The 14,846-nt window shown below is 46.3% G+C and overlaps 1 protein-coding gene across 1 annotated transcript in view; it reads right to left on the reverse strand.

Moving 5' to 3' along the window:
* The window catches only part of Myo15b (myosin XVB), a 49,876-nt gene that overhangs the window by 10,885 nt on the left and 24,145 nt on the right, over positions 1-14,846 (reverse strand). Inside the window, 11 exon segments of the mRNA XM_052759809.1 lie at positions 90-166; positions 243-343; positions 515-676; positions 1,195-1,267; positions 1,436-1,614; positions 1,698-1,933; positions 2,036-2,131; positions 3,526-3,656; positions 3,818-3,875; positions 4,137-4,193; positions 4,871-4,964. Of these exon segments, the coding sequence (XP_052615769.1) occupies positions 90-166; positions 243-343; positions 515-676; positions 1,195-1,267; positions 1,436-1,614; positions 1,698-1,933; positions 2,036-2,131; positions 3,526-3,656; positions 3,818-3,875; positions 4,137-4,193; positions 4,871-4,964 (1,264 nt within the window).

Here is a 14,846-nt window from a genome sequence, read left to right on the forward strand (position 1 = left end):
CAAATGTTCGTGTCAGAGCTAGAGCCTGGGAGAAACAGAAGGGTTGGCTACCCCCCAGCACCAAAGGAAAGGGAGGGCAGGCCACTCACACTGATGCCCGGGGAGAGGACTGGCTCAAAGAGGTGGTCCAGGAAACCATCCAGGTTTCCCGGCTTCCTGGCCTCACCTGTTGGGAAAGGATACATTGCTACATCTACCTCTCAGCCCATTCCCAGCACTCAGCCAATCTCAGTGTGCCTTACCTGGGGGGCCGCTGCCGGGCAGTACTGGGGCTGGTCCCGGAGGGAGTCCTGGAGGCAGGGAGGGTGCCTGAACACCAGGGGCTGGAGGGATGTTCTCAGCTCTGCAGGAAACAGTGGGCCTAGTTAAGGAGACTACTGTGGGGGTCACCTCTAAGAGGGGTGCAGACATTTAGGTGGAAGGACTGGGTCGTCAACAACATCTATGCACCACACAATGGCAGGGTGGCTGTGGGGGTTACCAGCTGGGGAAAAGGCAGATGGGTGGTACCTACAAACCAAAAGGAGTGATGGGGTAGTTGTGGGGACCAGCTGGGTCTCCCAAGTCCTCAGTCCGGCCAATCAGGTCCAACACAAAGTCACAGCCAGCCAAATCCTGCCAAGCATCCCCAGAATGCAGTGACACAGACCAGCCACGAGGGGGCACCTCCAGGCCTCTGGGTGGGACGAGAGTGAGCCACAGAGGTGATCAGGGACAAGGGATAGGCAGATGACATCCTTCAGGAGTTGAGGTCAGTCGAGGGCAAGTGTCTAAGAAGGGAGCCCTTTCTGAGGACGTCCCCACCACCCCAGGCGTGAGCCCTGTGCTCAGCCTCACTTGGAAGCCTCAGACTGCACTCCTGTTTGTATCTCAAAGTCCTTCTGGTTATCCCCAGGCTCTAATGCTCTCATTTGCTTGCCTGTGGAAGTAGGAACTGGGCCTTATGCTGTCACATGACCCCCTCCTCACTGAGAATCTCTGTTCTCTCTCTCTCTCTGGAAGCTACAGTGGGAGCCTGTCCATTTACCTAACACCTTTCCTTTCTATTCATTGAGAGACAGCGTCCATCCGGGCCCTGGGGGCCATGCGGGGTGTGTGTGTGGGGGGGGACTGGCTGGGAGGATGAGGATGAGGATGGGGACCACAGTCAGTGGTCAGCACTGGCTGTACTGTCCCATCCGGGCCTCCCCATACCTGCTCTGTAGGATCCACCCTGCAAACTGCTCTCCCGTGGTCCAGGACTCCACCTCTGCAGAGCAGCTTTCTTCTGTAGGGGGTTGATGGGAGGGTGAGGGACAGAGGGCTCCATCCACCCTGACAGTAAATGGCTACTGTCCCCACACCGGACAGGGCAGGGAGACAGGGTCACAGGGCAGGAGGCCTGGAAGAGCGGAGGGCAGGGCTGGCTTCACTGACTGAGGGAGGCAGACCTCACCATTGAATGTGAAAACATCCAGCGCCATACGTCCCCGCCGCAATCCAGCCTTCCACTCAAGCTGTGTGGGTGGGTGGGCCCTTGAGGCCATGGGAGCCAGTGGTGTCTGCTCCAGGGCACCCAACAGCTTGTGCTGGCACAATGCTGCCATGCCCCGGGGGGCCTGGTCAGATACAAATCTGTGGAGACAGCACAGGGTTGCTGCAAGCTTGGGAGGCTATGTGGATCCCACTCACAGAGTCCCATCCACTGGACTCCTTACTTGAGCAATGGCTTCTGCAGGGCAGGCGTAGGGGAGAAGGAGCTGAGCAAAACCGCCATCAGGGCCCAGCCACGCTGGCTCTGCTGCTCATCTGGGTTGTGCCACAGCTGGGCCACTAACTGGCTGAAGAGTTCGTCCCGAAGTCCCGGCCGGTGCTGTGCCTTCCGAATCAGGAACGTGCCCATGATCTGTTCCTGCCAGGACTGCAGGAATCCCTCCCCCAGGAGCCGCAGCATCTGTTGACAGAAAAGTAAGGTCAGGGCAGGAAGCACAGGGCTCCCCTGCACCTTTCCAGTCCTTATAGCGACCACTCTGTCCGTTCCCGATGCGTCACTCACCACCCTGTTGATCTCCAGAGCCTGCTGAGGATTCTCGCCATCCATCCGGGTCAGGGGCTCATCCAGCAGCTGCCCTGGTCTAGGCAGATATGGCTTCTGGAGGGGAAGGAGGGTGACATAGTGTTGGTCCTCCGAGTTGACCAGAGAAGTCACTCCTTGAGGAGTCCCCCCAGGAGCATGTACCCTGGGAAGAGGAGAGACGTGCATGCGCGTGGATGCATGTGTGCGTGTTACACAGACATGCATGTGCAGGAGTGTGCCAGAGGAGAATGTCAGACATCTTCCTTGTTTGCCTTGAGATGGGGTCTGTCACTGAACTGAAAAGCTTGTCATTTTGCATAGACTGTCTGACCAGCAAATTCCAGGGATCCACCTGCATCTTTACTCCCTAATGCTGGGGTTACAGGTATGTGTGGTCATGCCTGGCTTTTTTACATGTGTGCTGTGGATTTTTTTTTTTTTTTTTTTTTTTGGTTTTTCGAGACAGCGTTTCTCTGTGTAGCTTTGCACCTGTCCTGGAACTCACTTGGTAGCCCAGGCTGGCCTCGAACTCACAGAGATCCGCCTGCCTCTGCCTCCCGAGTGCTGGGATTAAAGGCGTGCGCCACCACCGCCCGGCATGCTGTGGATTTTAATTCAGGTCCTCATGAAGCACTACTACCCACTGAGAATTTCCCAGTCCTTCAATTGTTCTTTCATTAAAAAATTGGTGGTGGTGGTGGCACATGCCTTTAATCCCAGCACTCAAAAGGCAGAGGCAGGTGGATCTCTGAGTTCCAGGCCAGCCTAGTCAACAAAGTGAGTTCCAGGACAGGCTCTAAAGCTACACAGAGAATGCTGTCTCAAAAGCAAAAAAAAAAAAAAAAACAAACAAACAAAAATTGACATCAAGCTGGTGTAGTGTCCACACCTTTAATCCCAACACTTGGGAGGCAGAGGAAGGCTGATCTCTGTAAGGAGTTCCAGCCGAGCCAGAGCTACCAGAGTAAGATCCCGCCTTTAGCATTTTTATGAAAATAGGGATGGCCATGGTGACATACACCTTTAATCCCGGCACTCTTAAGGCAGAGGCTGGTGGATCTCTGAGTTCAGGGCTAGCCTGATCTACATAGTTCCAGACAACAAGGATACATAATGAGACCCTGTCTCAAAAAAAAAAAAAATTCGTAATTAAACTAATCCAGAGCTCTTCTGGTATGGGAAGTTGTGAATCCTGCTTTTGTATTTAAGCCTCTGGCCTGGGAAGTTTCCATCATCAAACATTCTTTAAGGACACAACTTCAATGCAAGACAATGCCACAGGTACAGGAAAGGTGTGGCCGAAACCAGTCTGTGTGGCGGGGACTATGTAACAACTGTGTAAAGACTATTTTGTTTTCAGGCAGCTCTGATGACCACGGTGGAGGGCAGGGAGGAGGTGGAGGCCCGGCCCTGACTGGGAGCGCTTACATTGGAGCTTCCGGCGTGCAGGAAGCACTGAGGGGCCTCACCTGAAAGTTGGAGGACACGAAGCTGGAGAATGGAAACTGGTCAATGTCCGGAGGGAGGGTCAGGCTGGGCCGGACAGGAATCTCAGGTGGCAGGGACTCTGTGATGCTCCCAGTCAGGGCAGCCTGGTGGCCTGGGAAGGAAGAAACAGCCTAGGATACTCAGAGTCCCATTTTCTCTGTCAAGCTGCCAACCACCATGGACAGAGTGACCATGGGTGGCTCAGAGAAAGGAAGATCTGGACCAGAGAAGCCCCAGAGTAAGGGACTCAGAGTGGACGTTCAGATGACTCACCTTCAGCTGTCTCCAGCAGGGCAGCCAGCTGGGCTGGGATCTCCAAGCGCCCCAGGTCCTGGTGGAGACAACCAAATTATCAGGAACTAAAGGGTAGTTGAGAAGGACTGGGTGCACCCCGCCCCATCCAAATCTCCCCTTAAAGATCCAGGACACACCCTGAAAACAAATGATCAGGTCCCTACTCGCCTCTAAGGAAAATCAAGAGAACCCCAGACTTCTGCTCAGGTGGCACCCTGGGAACCATACCCTCCCCCCGTGCTATGCCAGGCTCAGGGGTTCACACTCCACACAAGACCTCTGCTTCCAGACCACTCACCATACTTGACAGTTTTCCCCAGGCCTCCCTGCTGTCTGGGCCACGGGAATGCCCAAGCTGTGGGAGAGAGCCAGCAAGAGTTGATGCCCCTACACCACCAGCAGCCCATCCCCAACTCAGCAGCTCAGTGATCTCCTGTCCCCAGGAGCCCCTGATGGTAGCAAAGGAACGTCAATGTCACAGACCCACAGGGGCTCAACTGACTGACTTCACCCACCTCTACCCCTCTCCAAGCTCTCACCGTCTCCAAGCTGTGGGCGTCACTGCTTGTCTGCTAGGGCACCGGGAAGAGGTAAGGAAGAAGAGAATAAATGGTCCCAGGGGACAAAGTCCAGCTAGGGAGGAGCCAGGGAGGGGGGCAGAATGTGGGCATTGACCTTTGAGCAGCTTTATGGCTCTCACATTGGTGTCATCAGGCAAAAGGGAGAACAGAAGGGGCCCCCGGGAGCCTGGAGGGAAGAGTGGGGACCTAGGTGGAAAGGGGGAGCCAGGCCTGGAGGTCCAGGGGTGGCAAGATGAAGACAATAGCCAGCAGGGCCCCAGCCTGTCCCAGCCAGAACAGGAAATGGAGGCGGTCAGCAAGCAGTGGGCTCTGATGTTTCAGTCCTGGCAAATTTAGGCTGTCAGGATTCTTCCCTCTCGGCCAGTCAAGGCCACCTGGCTTCCATCCTGAGATTCCCCACAATCCAGGAGCCACCCCCACTCCCACCCCTCCATGAATCCAGCCTTCTTACTTGAAGCCTCTGTCGTCTCTGGAGTAGGGGCCGAGCTACGAGGAGGATAGTGTTCAGCTGTCCCAGAGCTGACCTCCTCCGGAGGTATCGCTTCCTGGAGGCCATGGAAGGGAGAGGGCGAGGACTCAGAACTTATTACTTCTTCCCTGGTACCCAAACCCTCTAAGCCTAGACATTAATATAAAATGGACTCTAGCTCAGTGGAGCCCCCTGATGTTTAACAGGAAAGAACAGAACACTATGGTAAACCAGGTAATGTTTTGAGACTGTTTTCACTATGTAGACTAGACTGGCCTTGAACTTAGATCTACCTACTTCTGTCCCTTGGGTACTGTGATTACAGGCATGTGCCACCACTTCTAGCTTTTAGGATTTTTGTTTTTAATTATGCATATATATGTGTGTGTCTACATGGGAGTATGTGCATGTGAGTGCAGGAGTCATAGGTAGCCAGAAGAGGGCATCAGATGCCCTGGGAGTTGCGCCTGATATAGGTGATATAGGTACTGGGAACTGGACTCTGGTCCTCTGTAGGAGCAACACGTGCTCTTAACCACTGAACCATGTCTCCAGCCCCCTAGATTTATTTTTAAATTTGTCCTGCTCAGGAGCCTTCTTTGAGGAGCCTAGTCTTCTCATAGCTGGGAAATTCTCAAAGATATTCTATTTGCATGTTCCTTTTCCTGGCCTCCAGGGGCATCAGCACACATATATACATGTAGGCAAAGCACTCATACACATACAGTAATTAAATAAAACTAAGTCTAGGGGCCAAGAAGATGCCTTGGTTGTATAAACATGAGGAGCCAAGTTCCAATCCTCAACATCCACACATATAAAAGCCAGATAAGGCAGCACATGTCTGTAACTCCAGTGCTGAGGAGGTAGAGGCAGACGGATGCTTGGAGCTCATTGGCTACCCAGACCAGCTGAATTAGTGGGTTCCAGGTTCAGTCAGAGAGAGAGAGAGAGAGAGAGAGAGAGAGAGAGAGAACGCTAGATGCCCAGTCATACCTCTTTAATCCTAGCACTCGGGAGGCAGAGGCAGGAGGATCTCCATGAGTTCAAGGCTAACATGGTGTACAAAATGAGTTTATAGACAGCCAGGACTACATAGAGAGACCCTGTCTCAAATAAATAAGTCTGGAACCAGGGGAACCAGTGCCCTCTTTTGAGCTCTGTGGGCATCAGGCACACACACAGTGCATGCGCATACATGCAGGTATGGTGATATTTTATTTGTATTAAAATATTATTTGCATGTTAATAAATAAAGTTGCCCGGGGGTCAGAGCTATTAGCAAGCCATAGGAAAGCAGGGCAGTGGTAGCATACGCTTGTAATTCCAGCACTTGGTAGGCAGAGCTGGGTAAGTCTCTGTGTGTTCAGGGATACAGCCATTATTGGATACACATGCTTTTAATCTTAATACCAATCATGGAAAACCTGGAGGCCTATACAGACAGGCTGTGAGGAGGCGGTCATGTGGTTGGGTTTACAACCAATGAGAAGGCAGGACAGGAACTCTATATAAAGACTTTAACACAGGGGTAGCTCTGGTTCGGAGAGGTAGGACCACCGCAGGAGGAAGGGTAAGGTTTTAGCTCTTAGCTCTGACCTCTTGGCTTTCTTCTTTGCGTTGGTTCTGTGTTTCTTATTTAATAAGAAGGTTGGATACATCTACATTTGGCGCCCAACGTGACAAGAATTCATTAAAAACCGCTTGGCTTGGCTTGGCGGCAGGTCCGGTTTCCAGCCTGGGCTGCCTAGCTTGGGCCCAGGCCTGACTGACCCGCAGCTGGAGCTACTTGCAACTGCTACAAACAACTCAGACCTGCCCTGCTGAACAGGGCCCCTGCCTGTAAAGCCAAGGCTTGACTCGGCTCAAGCGGCTACACTTTCTCTCTCTCTCTCTCTCTCTCTCTCTCTCTCTCTCTCTCTCTCTCTCTCTCTCGCTGGATTCACACCTCGAACACCAGGTGGCTGTGAAATTCCCTGGGATTCTACTGTTCTACCCAGACTTGGTAAGTCAATTAACATATCTATTTAAAAGAGAATTTTTTTCTACATTAAAAAAAAAAATGGGCTTTATGTGTACATTGGAAGAAAATTGGGCTTTGTTTGAAATTTTAGGCACTCTGACAATGGAACAACTATATGAAAAGATTAATATTGATCGAATTATTCAGTTTATTACTTTTCTTATCCTCATTTTACTATTTAAAAAGATCGTCAACTTAAGTGCCAGGATAACAGTCTTAGAAAAACTTGTTAAACCGGTAAAAATGAATTATAGAGAAATTCAAATTCAGACAGAAGAAATAAATAGTGAAGTTGTTTCAAAATTGGATCGTAAGGTTACAGAAAGAAAGCCAGTTTTCACACAATCACCCTTAATTTATCCAGTAGCCGTACAGCAGCTACCTGATGAAGAGAATGAACAAAATACTTGGGTTCCAGTTGAAATGTTAGACTTACGAAGATTTAAGGAGGCAATAGCATCTTATGGCATGCACTCCCCATATGTAAAGCAAATGTTAAACACCTGGTCAACTTGTAATAGGATTATACCAAAGGACTGGCGGGAATTGGCACAGGCTGTTCTTGAACCTGGACAAAATCTCCAGTGGAAAATGTGGTTCAGTAATGAGGCTAAAAATATAGAAAGACAATGGAGGGATAGCGGAATACAAGTCTGCCAGGATCAGCTTATTGGCGAAGGCCAATATGCTTCAGTACAAACACAATGTTCATATGATGTCCAAACCCTACTTCTATGTAAAACGGCAGCTTTGAATGCATGGGACAGAGTTGAAGAACCAGGAAAAAAAACTGAGTCATTTACAAAGGTTATACAGGGCCCCAAAGAATCTTTCACAGATTTCTTACAAAGATTGACTTCAGCAGTACAAAAAATGGTCCTGAATTCAGAGGCTAGTCAGATAATAATTGAATCTTTAGCCTTTGAGAATGCAAATGCAGCGTGCAAAAGAATAATTAGGCCGTTAAAGGCAAGATCTGCACCTTTGGAAGATTGGATTAGAGATACAGTTAATGTAGAGGCTTATGACCATGATGATATGTGGGTAGGAAAAGCAATTTCAAAAGGTTTGAGCAATGTTAGATGTTTTGGATGTGGAAAGCAAGGACATTTGAAAAGGGATTGTAAACAGGTCATTCCTAGAAATAATGTTTATTCAAGGAACACTGGCAACAGAATGCCCCTTCCTTCTGGAGTATGCAGAAGGTGTGGTAAGGGAAAACACTGGACCAACGAATGTAGATCAACAAGGGACAGACAGGGTAACCCTCTGCCTCGAGCTTCGGGAAACTCCCAGAGGGGCCTCAGGCAGGCCCCCACAGTAAATCCAGTTCAAACCTTTCCTGCAGTTGTAGAGGAAACCCCTACTCAAAGCAACTAAATAACCAAATGTCTATTGGAATAAATCATGTTAGTCGAGATGATGAAACAGAGAAAATAGGAAATACAGGAAAAAACATAAAGAAAATTTTTTGGCAAACTTCTATTAATGAACAAAGACCAAAACTAACAATAAAAATAAATGGTGTTTTGTTGTCTGGTCTGGTAGACACAGGTGCTGACATTACCATAATTGCACCAGAATTTTGGCATCCAACTTGGCCTCTTCAGGAGGTAAACATTCAACTCTTAGGAATTAGGACATTATCTAGAGTGAAACAAAGTGTAAGATGGCTTGAATGTATAGGTCCAGAAGGACAGAAAGGAAAATTAAAACCATATATGGCTAACATAGCTATGAACCTGTGGGGTCGAGACTTGTTACAACAATGGAATACTCAGATTAATATCCCTCCAATCTCAGAAACAAATCATAAATTAGTACATGTTTCTGAGAGAAATATTAAAAGATATTATTCTAATGAGTGCTCACCAGCCATCCATGTCATACAAGAACAGGGCACAACAACTGATAATCTTCCAAAAACATTAACAGCTCTACCTTTAAAATGGTCAACAGACAAGCCTGTATGGGTTCAGCAATGGCCTTTAACAACAGAGAAACTCCAGGCTTTACAAGAGCTGGTGGAAGAACAGTTAAATGCTCATCATATTGAAGAATCAACCAGCCCTTGGAATTCTCCTGTATTTGTTATAAAAAAAAAATCTGGTAAATGGAGAATGGTAACAGACCTTAGAGCAATTAACAAAGTAATTCAGCCAATGGGCTCTTTACAATCTGGAATTCCTTTACCTACTCTGTTACCAAAAGGCTGGCCTCTCATAGTTATTGATTTAAAAGACTGTTTCTTTTCAATACCCTTACAAGAAAAAGACAGAGAAAGATTTGCTTTCACAGTGCCTACTTATAATAATTCTCAACCGGTTAAAAGATTTCAATGGAGGGTTCTCCCACAGGGAATGTTGAATAGCCCAACTTTGTGCCAATATTTTGTAAAACAGCCATTAGAAGTGGTACGTAAAAAATTTCCTAAATCTATAATTTATCATTATATGGATGACATTTTATTAGCTGATTCAAATGCAGATACTTTAGAAAGAATGTTTGAAAAAGTAAAGAAAATTTTGCCTTGCTGGGGATTACAAATTGCTTTAGAAAAGGTACAAAGAGGAGATTCTATTAATTATTTAGGATATAAAATAGAACTTCAAAAAATTAGACCTCAAAAAGTGCAAATTAGGAGAGATCGACTACAGACTCTTAATGACTTTCAAAGATTATTTGGAGACATTTCTCATCTAAGAACTATTGTTGGGGTAAAAAATGATGAACTGAATAATTTGTTTAAAACCTTAGAAGGTGATAAGGACTTAAATAGTCCAAGAGAATTATCACCTGAAGCTGAGAAAGAATTGGCCTTGGTAGAAAAGAAAGTACATGAAGGGCACGTAGATCGTATTAATCCAAAGCTGGATTGCATTTTGGTTATTTTACCTTCTAGGCATTCCCCAACAGGAATATCAATGCAAAGAAGAAAGCCAAGAGGTCAAAGCTAAGAGCTAAAACCTTACCCTTCCTCCTGCGGTGGTCCTACCTCTCTGAACCAGAGCTACCCCTGTGTTAAAGTCTTTATATAGAGTTCCTGTCCTGCCTTCTCATTGGTTGTAAACCCAACCACATGACCGCCTCCTCACAGCCTGTCTGTATAGGCCTCCAGGTTTTCCATGATTGGTATTAAGATTAAAAGCATGTGTATCCAATAATGGCTGTATCCCTGAACACACAGAGACTTACCCAGCTCTGCCTACCAAGTGCTGGAATTACAAGCGTACGCTACCACTGCCCTGCTTTCCTATGGCTTGCTAATAGCTCTGACCCCCGGGCAACTTTATTTATTAACATGCAAATAATATTTTAATACAAATAAAATATCACCATATTTCCCCTTTTCTATTTTAATAAAAAGGAAAAAAAAGAAAAAGCTTATAACTAATATAAGAAAAACTATATACAAAAGTACAATAACTATATACAATATATACAAGTAATAAATACCTAAACAATGTCTAGTCCATTTGTATTTGACAAATTCAGAGAAAATAATTTCATTATCTATCCTATTTTGGTAAGTCCAAAATGTATCCTAATTAATCTTCAACTATAACTAACTAATCTTCAACTCCCTCAGAGACCCAAGAAGGAAATAATATTAGCTAACAAAAATAAAAACAGGAAGTGCACATAAGCAACTTCCAAAAAATTTGTGAGTTGACAGAAACAGACAGCTGTCTGGACAGTCACCTGAGGTTTCTCCGAAGTGCTGGGGCATCATCTTCAGCCTATAGGCTTAGCATATCTGACAGACTCATTTGTGAAGTAGGATGTACACAAGGTCAACAGTTCAACCTCACATTGAGTGAGAGTAGTCCATGTACCAGAAACACCTGAATTCCACTAGTGTCATGTCATGATTCAGGATTTTAAATTCTGGAAATTGTTGATGGTTTTTTTAATTCAGCTGTCCATTCTTCTTGGCTGTGTATATATGGCTTCATCTCAGCATGCAGGGAACACTCATACACATAACTCTGGAACCAGGGGAACCAGTGCCCTCTTTTGAGCTCTGTGGGCATCAGGCACACACACAGTGCATGCGCATACATGCAGGGAACACTCATACACATATAATAATAACCAGTGAGAAAGCTGGGTGTGGTGGTGGATGTCCATAATCCCAGTGCTCAGGAAGCTGAGACAGGAGGATAGCCGTAAGTCCATGGCCAGCCTGAGCTACACAGTAAGACCCTGTCTCACAACCACCCAAACAAGAGCCTAGAGAATACTTGCTGCTCTTGCAGAGGACCCAGCACCCACGTGGTTACAGATGGTGACCTGGGTCCCCGGCACCCACGTGGTTACAGATGGCAGCTCACAACCGTCTGTAACTCCAGTTCCAGGGGATCTTATGCCCTCTTCTGACCTCTGAGGACACTGCATGCACGTGGTAAACAAACACGCAGGGAAACACCATAACACATAGAATAAAATACATTTTTTCAAAATGCCAATGACCCAGAAACAACAGGCAGTGGGCTAGAATAGACATTTCTACAAATGGGTGGAAAGCACACGAAACTATGCTCAGCACCAATAGTCACTAGAGAAATCAAGTCAAAAGCAACATGAAGCTGGGTGGTGGTGGCACATGCCTTCAATCCCAGCATTCGAGAGGCAGAGGCAGGTGGATCTCTGTGAGTTCGAGGCCAGCCTGGTCTACAGAGACAGTTCCAGAACAGGCACCAAAACTACACAGAGAAACCCTGTCTCGAAAAACAAAAAAAAAAAAAACAAAAAAAAAAAAAAAAAAAAACAGAAAGCAGAATAGACTCTTCTACACCATGTTCATAAGGAATGAGAGTAACCCACACATCCATCAGCAACCAGTTGTAAATCTGCACAGTGGAACATTATTCAGCCACAAAAAAAGAAATGAAGTTCTGACCCATGCTCCAACATAGACTCTGAAAGCATTGAAAGCTAAGTAAATTAGGCCAGGCATAAAAGGAACTGGAATATAACACGGCTTACAGGAAATACTCAGAATAGGCAAATCTAGAGACAGAAAACACACTGGAAGTTATTAGACGTGGGTGGTGGTGTGGGGAGTAGGGAGTTACCGCTTCACGGGCACCGTGCCTCGGTTTATGTGGTGAATGAGCTTGAGGCATAGACGGTAGCAATGGCTGCCTGTGGCGGTGGCCCTCTGCCACGGCACTGTCTTTATTTTATTCTCAGCCTTGGGTCAGTCAGTGGCTGCTTTACTGTCCAAATCTGACCCCTCCCTGCGGCTAGCCCAAGAGGCCTCATCTCTGCTGCCTTCGTCTGTGTCTCCAGCATCTGGCCAGGGTGGGCAGGGTAGCCTCTGGATGAATAAAGCAGAATGCCAGCTCTGGTGGTAGGTGAATATAATCCCACATCCAGAAGGCTGAGTGAGGCAGGAGGCTCATGAGTTTGAAGTCAGCCTGAGCTACAGAGCAATGCTGTCACAAGGAAACACAGCACAATGGAGAACAGACTAGGAAAGGCAGGAGCCAAGCCATCTGATTCCAGGGGCCCAGCAGCAATGACCTTTACTCTGGGGAGGTATTCAAGCAGGCTCTCCGGTTGCTGTCAGAGCCCATGACGTTGGGACAGGTCAACTTGCCCCCGAGACACCACATGACCCTAACTCTGCCCACACTTTGAGTGTCGGGAGCCATGTGAGAGGAACAGCCAGCAGCTTTGGAACTCATGGAATACGGCTCAGTGGTCAGCTGGGCGGGCCTTGGAGAGGCAGAGCCCCGAGGACTACGTGTCCTGAGGACCTCCTGCTGTTATTGAGCATAGCTCTGCCTACTGCCCTCTCGGTCACCACGTCCCTCATGATCGGACTTGTATAAAAACTCTCAGGGGGCTTCTAGCCCCTCACTGGGCGGTGTCACTGATACTTACAACAATAGTGACATTTTCTAAGCATTACTGCTGGAGCAGAATAATGATTCAACCACCACCCTTAGAAAGAATTTAGACATGTAGATTGCTAGTAAAGATAGGATTAGTTAGTTATAGTTGAAGATTAATTAGGATAGAAAGTGAGTTAGATACATTTTAGACTTACCAAAATAGGATAGATAATGGAATTATTTTCTCTGAATTTGTCAAATACAAATGGACTAGACATTGTTTAGGTATTTATTACTTGTATATATTGTATATAGTTATTGTACTTTTGTATATAGTTTTTCTTTTGTTAGTTATAACCTTTTTCTTTTTTCTTTTTATTAAAATAGAAAAGGGGAAATATGGTGGTATTTTATTTGTACTGAAATGTGATTTTAATTGTATGTTAATAAATAAAGTTGCCCAGGGGTCAGAGCTATTAGAGCCATAGCAAGAGCGTGGCAGTGGTGGCGCACACCTTTAATCCCAGCACTTGGTAGGCAGAGCTAGGTAGATCTCTGTGTGTTCAGGAATACAGCCAGCATTGGAGACACATGCCTTTAATCTCAATACCAACCATAGAAGACCTGGAAGTCTCCATAGACAGGCTGTGACGAGGCAGTCATGTGTTTGGGTTTACAACCAATGAGAAGGCAGAACAGAAAGACTATATAAAGACAAACACACAGGAAGTAGGTCTCTTTCAGAGAGCTCTCTTGGCCAAAGAGGCTAGCTTCAGCAGGAAGAGTAAGGCTCTTAGCTCTGATCTCTTGGCTTTCTTCTTTGCATTGGTTCTGTGTTTCTTATTTAATAAGACGGTTGGTTACATCTACAGATAGGTTAAGATGTTTTTGTTAATAGCTTTGAGGTAGAAAATCTTGGGGATCAATTTAAAGTTTAGGAAGGCACACTTTTGATAGTTGAGCAAGGGACGTGTTGAGGTCAGGGAACAAGAATAATGGCAGCCTAGTTGTGACTAGATGACGTGCCTTTCTTGCTAGGATGGGTTGGTGATCAAAAGCGAGGACGAATTCCTTGTGCCCATTTTTGCCCTTAGCTTCCCGAGATGATTAAACTAAAAAATTGGGCCAGGCGGTGGTGGCGCACGCCTGTAATCCCAGCACTCGGGAGGCAGAGGCAGGCGCATCTCTGTGAGTTTGAGGCCAGCCTGGTCTACAAAGGGAGTTCCAGGACAACTAGGGTTACATAGAGAAACCCCGTCTTGAAAAATAATAATAGCCAGGTGGTGGTGGCACACGCCTTTAATCCCAGCACTTGGGAGGCAGAGCCAGGCAGATCTCTGTGAGTTCGAGGCCAGCCTGGGCTACAGAGTGAGTTCCAGGAAAGGTGCAAAGCTACACAGAGAAACCCTGACTCGAAAAAAAAAAAAAAAAGAAAGAAAGAAAGAAATGATTGAGCCTTTCTTTGTAACCACAAAATGCAGCCTGTCAGTGAAAGAACTGCCTGAGAAAAATACCTTGCTTGCTTATGCTTTGTTAATCTATAATAGGTTGCTTAGACATGAATGTATGTGGGTCCTTGGGAATAATTTGTTTTTCTTTCCTAAAATGTAAAATGTTTAATCATGTAAGGGTAGTGGGGAACATGATGTGTTTCACTTGTATTCATTGTAATCATTCACTTGAAAAATGGAATATACCCACATTGTAATTTTTATGCTGCTTGAAAAATTTTGCTGGGGTTATATAAGCTGTAAGGGAAAAATAGGAAAGATGTAAAAGGAAAAAAGATCAAGGAAGATACACTGTGAAATAATCCTCTTGTACACTGTAAAGATTTGTCACTCGAATTGGTTTAATAAAACAGACTGGCCAGTAGCCAGGCAGGAAGGATAGGTGGGGCACCAAACTAAGAATGTTGGAAAGAGGAGGGAGGAATCAGGGAGTTGCCAGCCAGACACAGAGGAAACAAGATGAGAATGTCATACTGAGAAAAGGTGCCAAGCCATATGTCTAAACATAGATAAGAATTATGGGTTAATTTAAGTGTAAGAGCTAGTTAGTAATAAGCCTGAGCTACCAGCAGAGCATTTAT

Source organism: Peromyscus californicus, unplaced genomic scaffold (genome assembly GCF_007827085.1).
Source record: "Peromyscus californicus insignis strain IS unplaced genomic scaffold, ASM782708v3 Scaffold_3__1_contigs__length_106647218, whole genome shotgun sequence".
Lineage (NCBI taxonomy): Eukaryota > Metazoa > Chordata > Mammalia > Rodentia > Cricetidae > Peromyscus > Peromyscus californicus.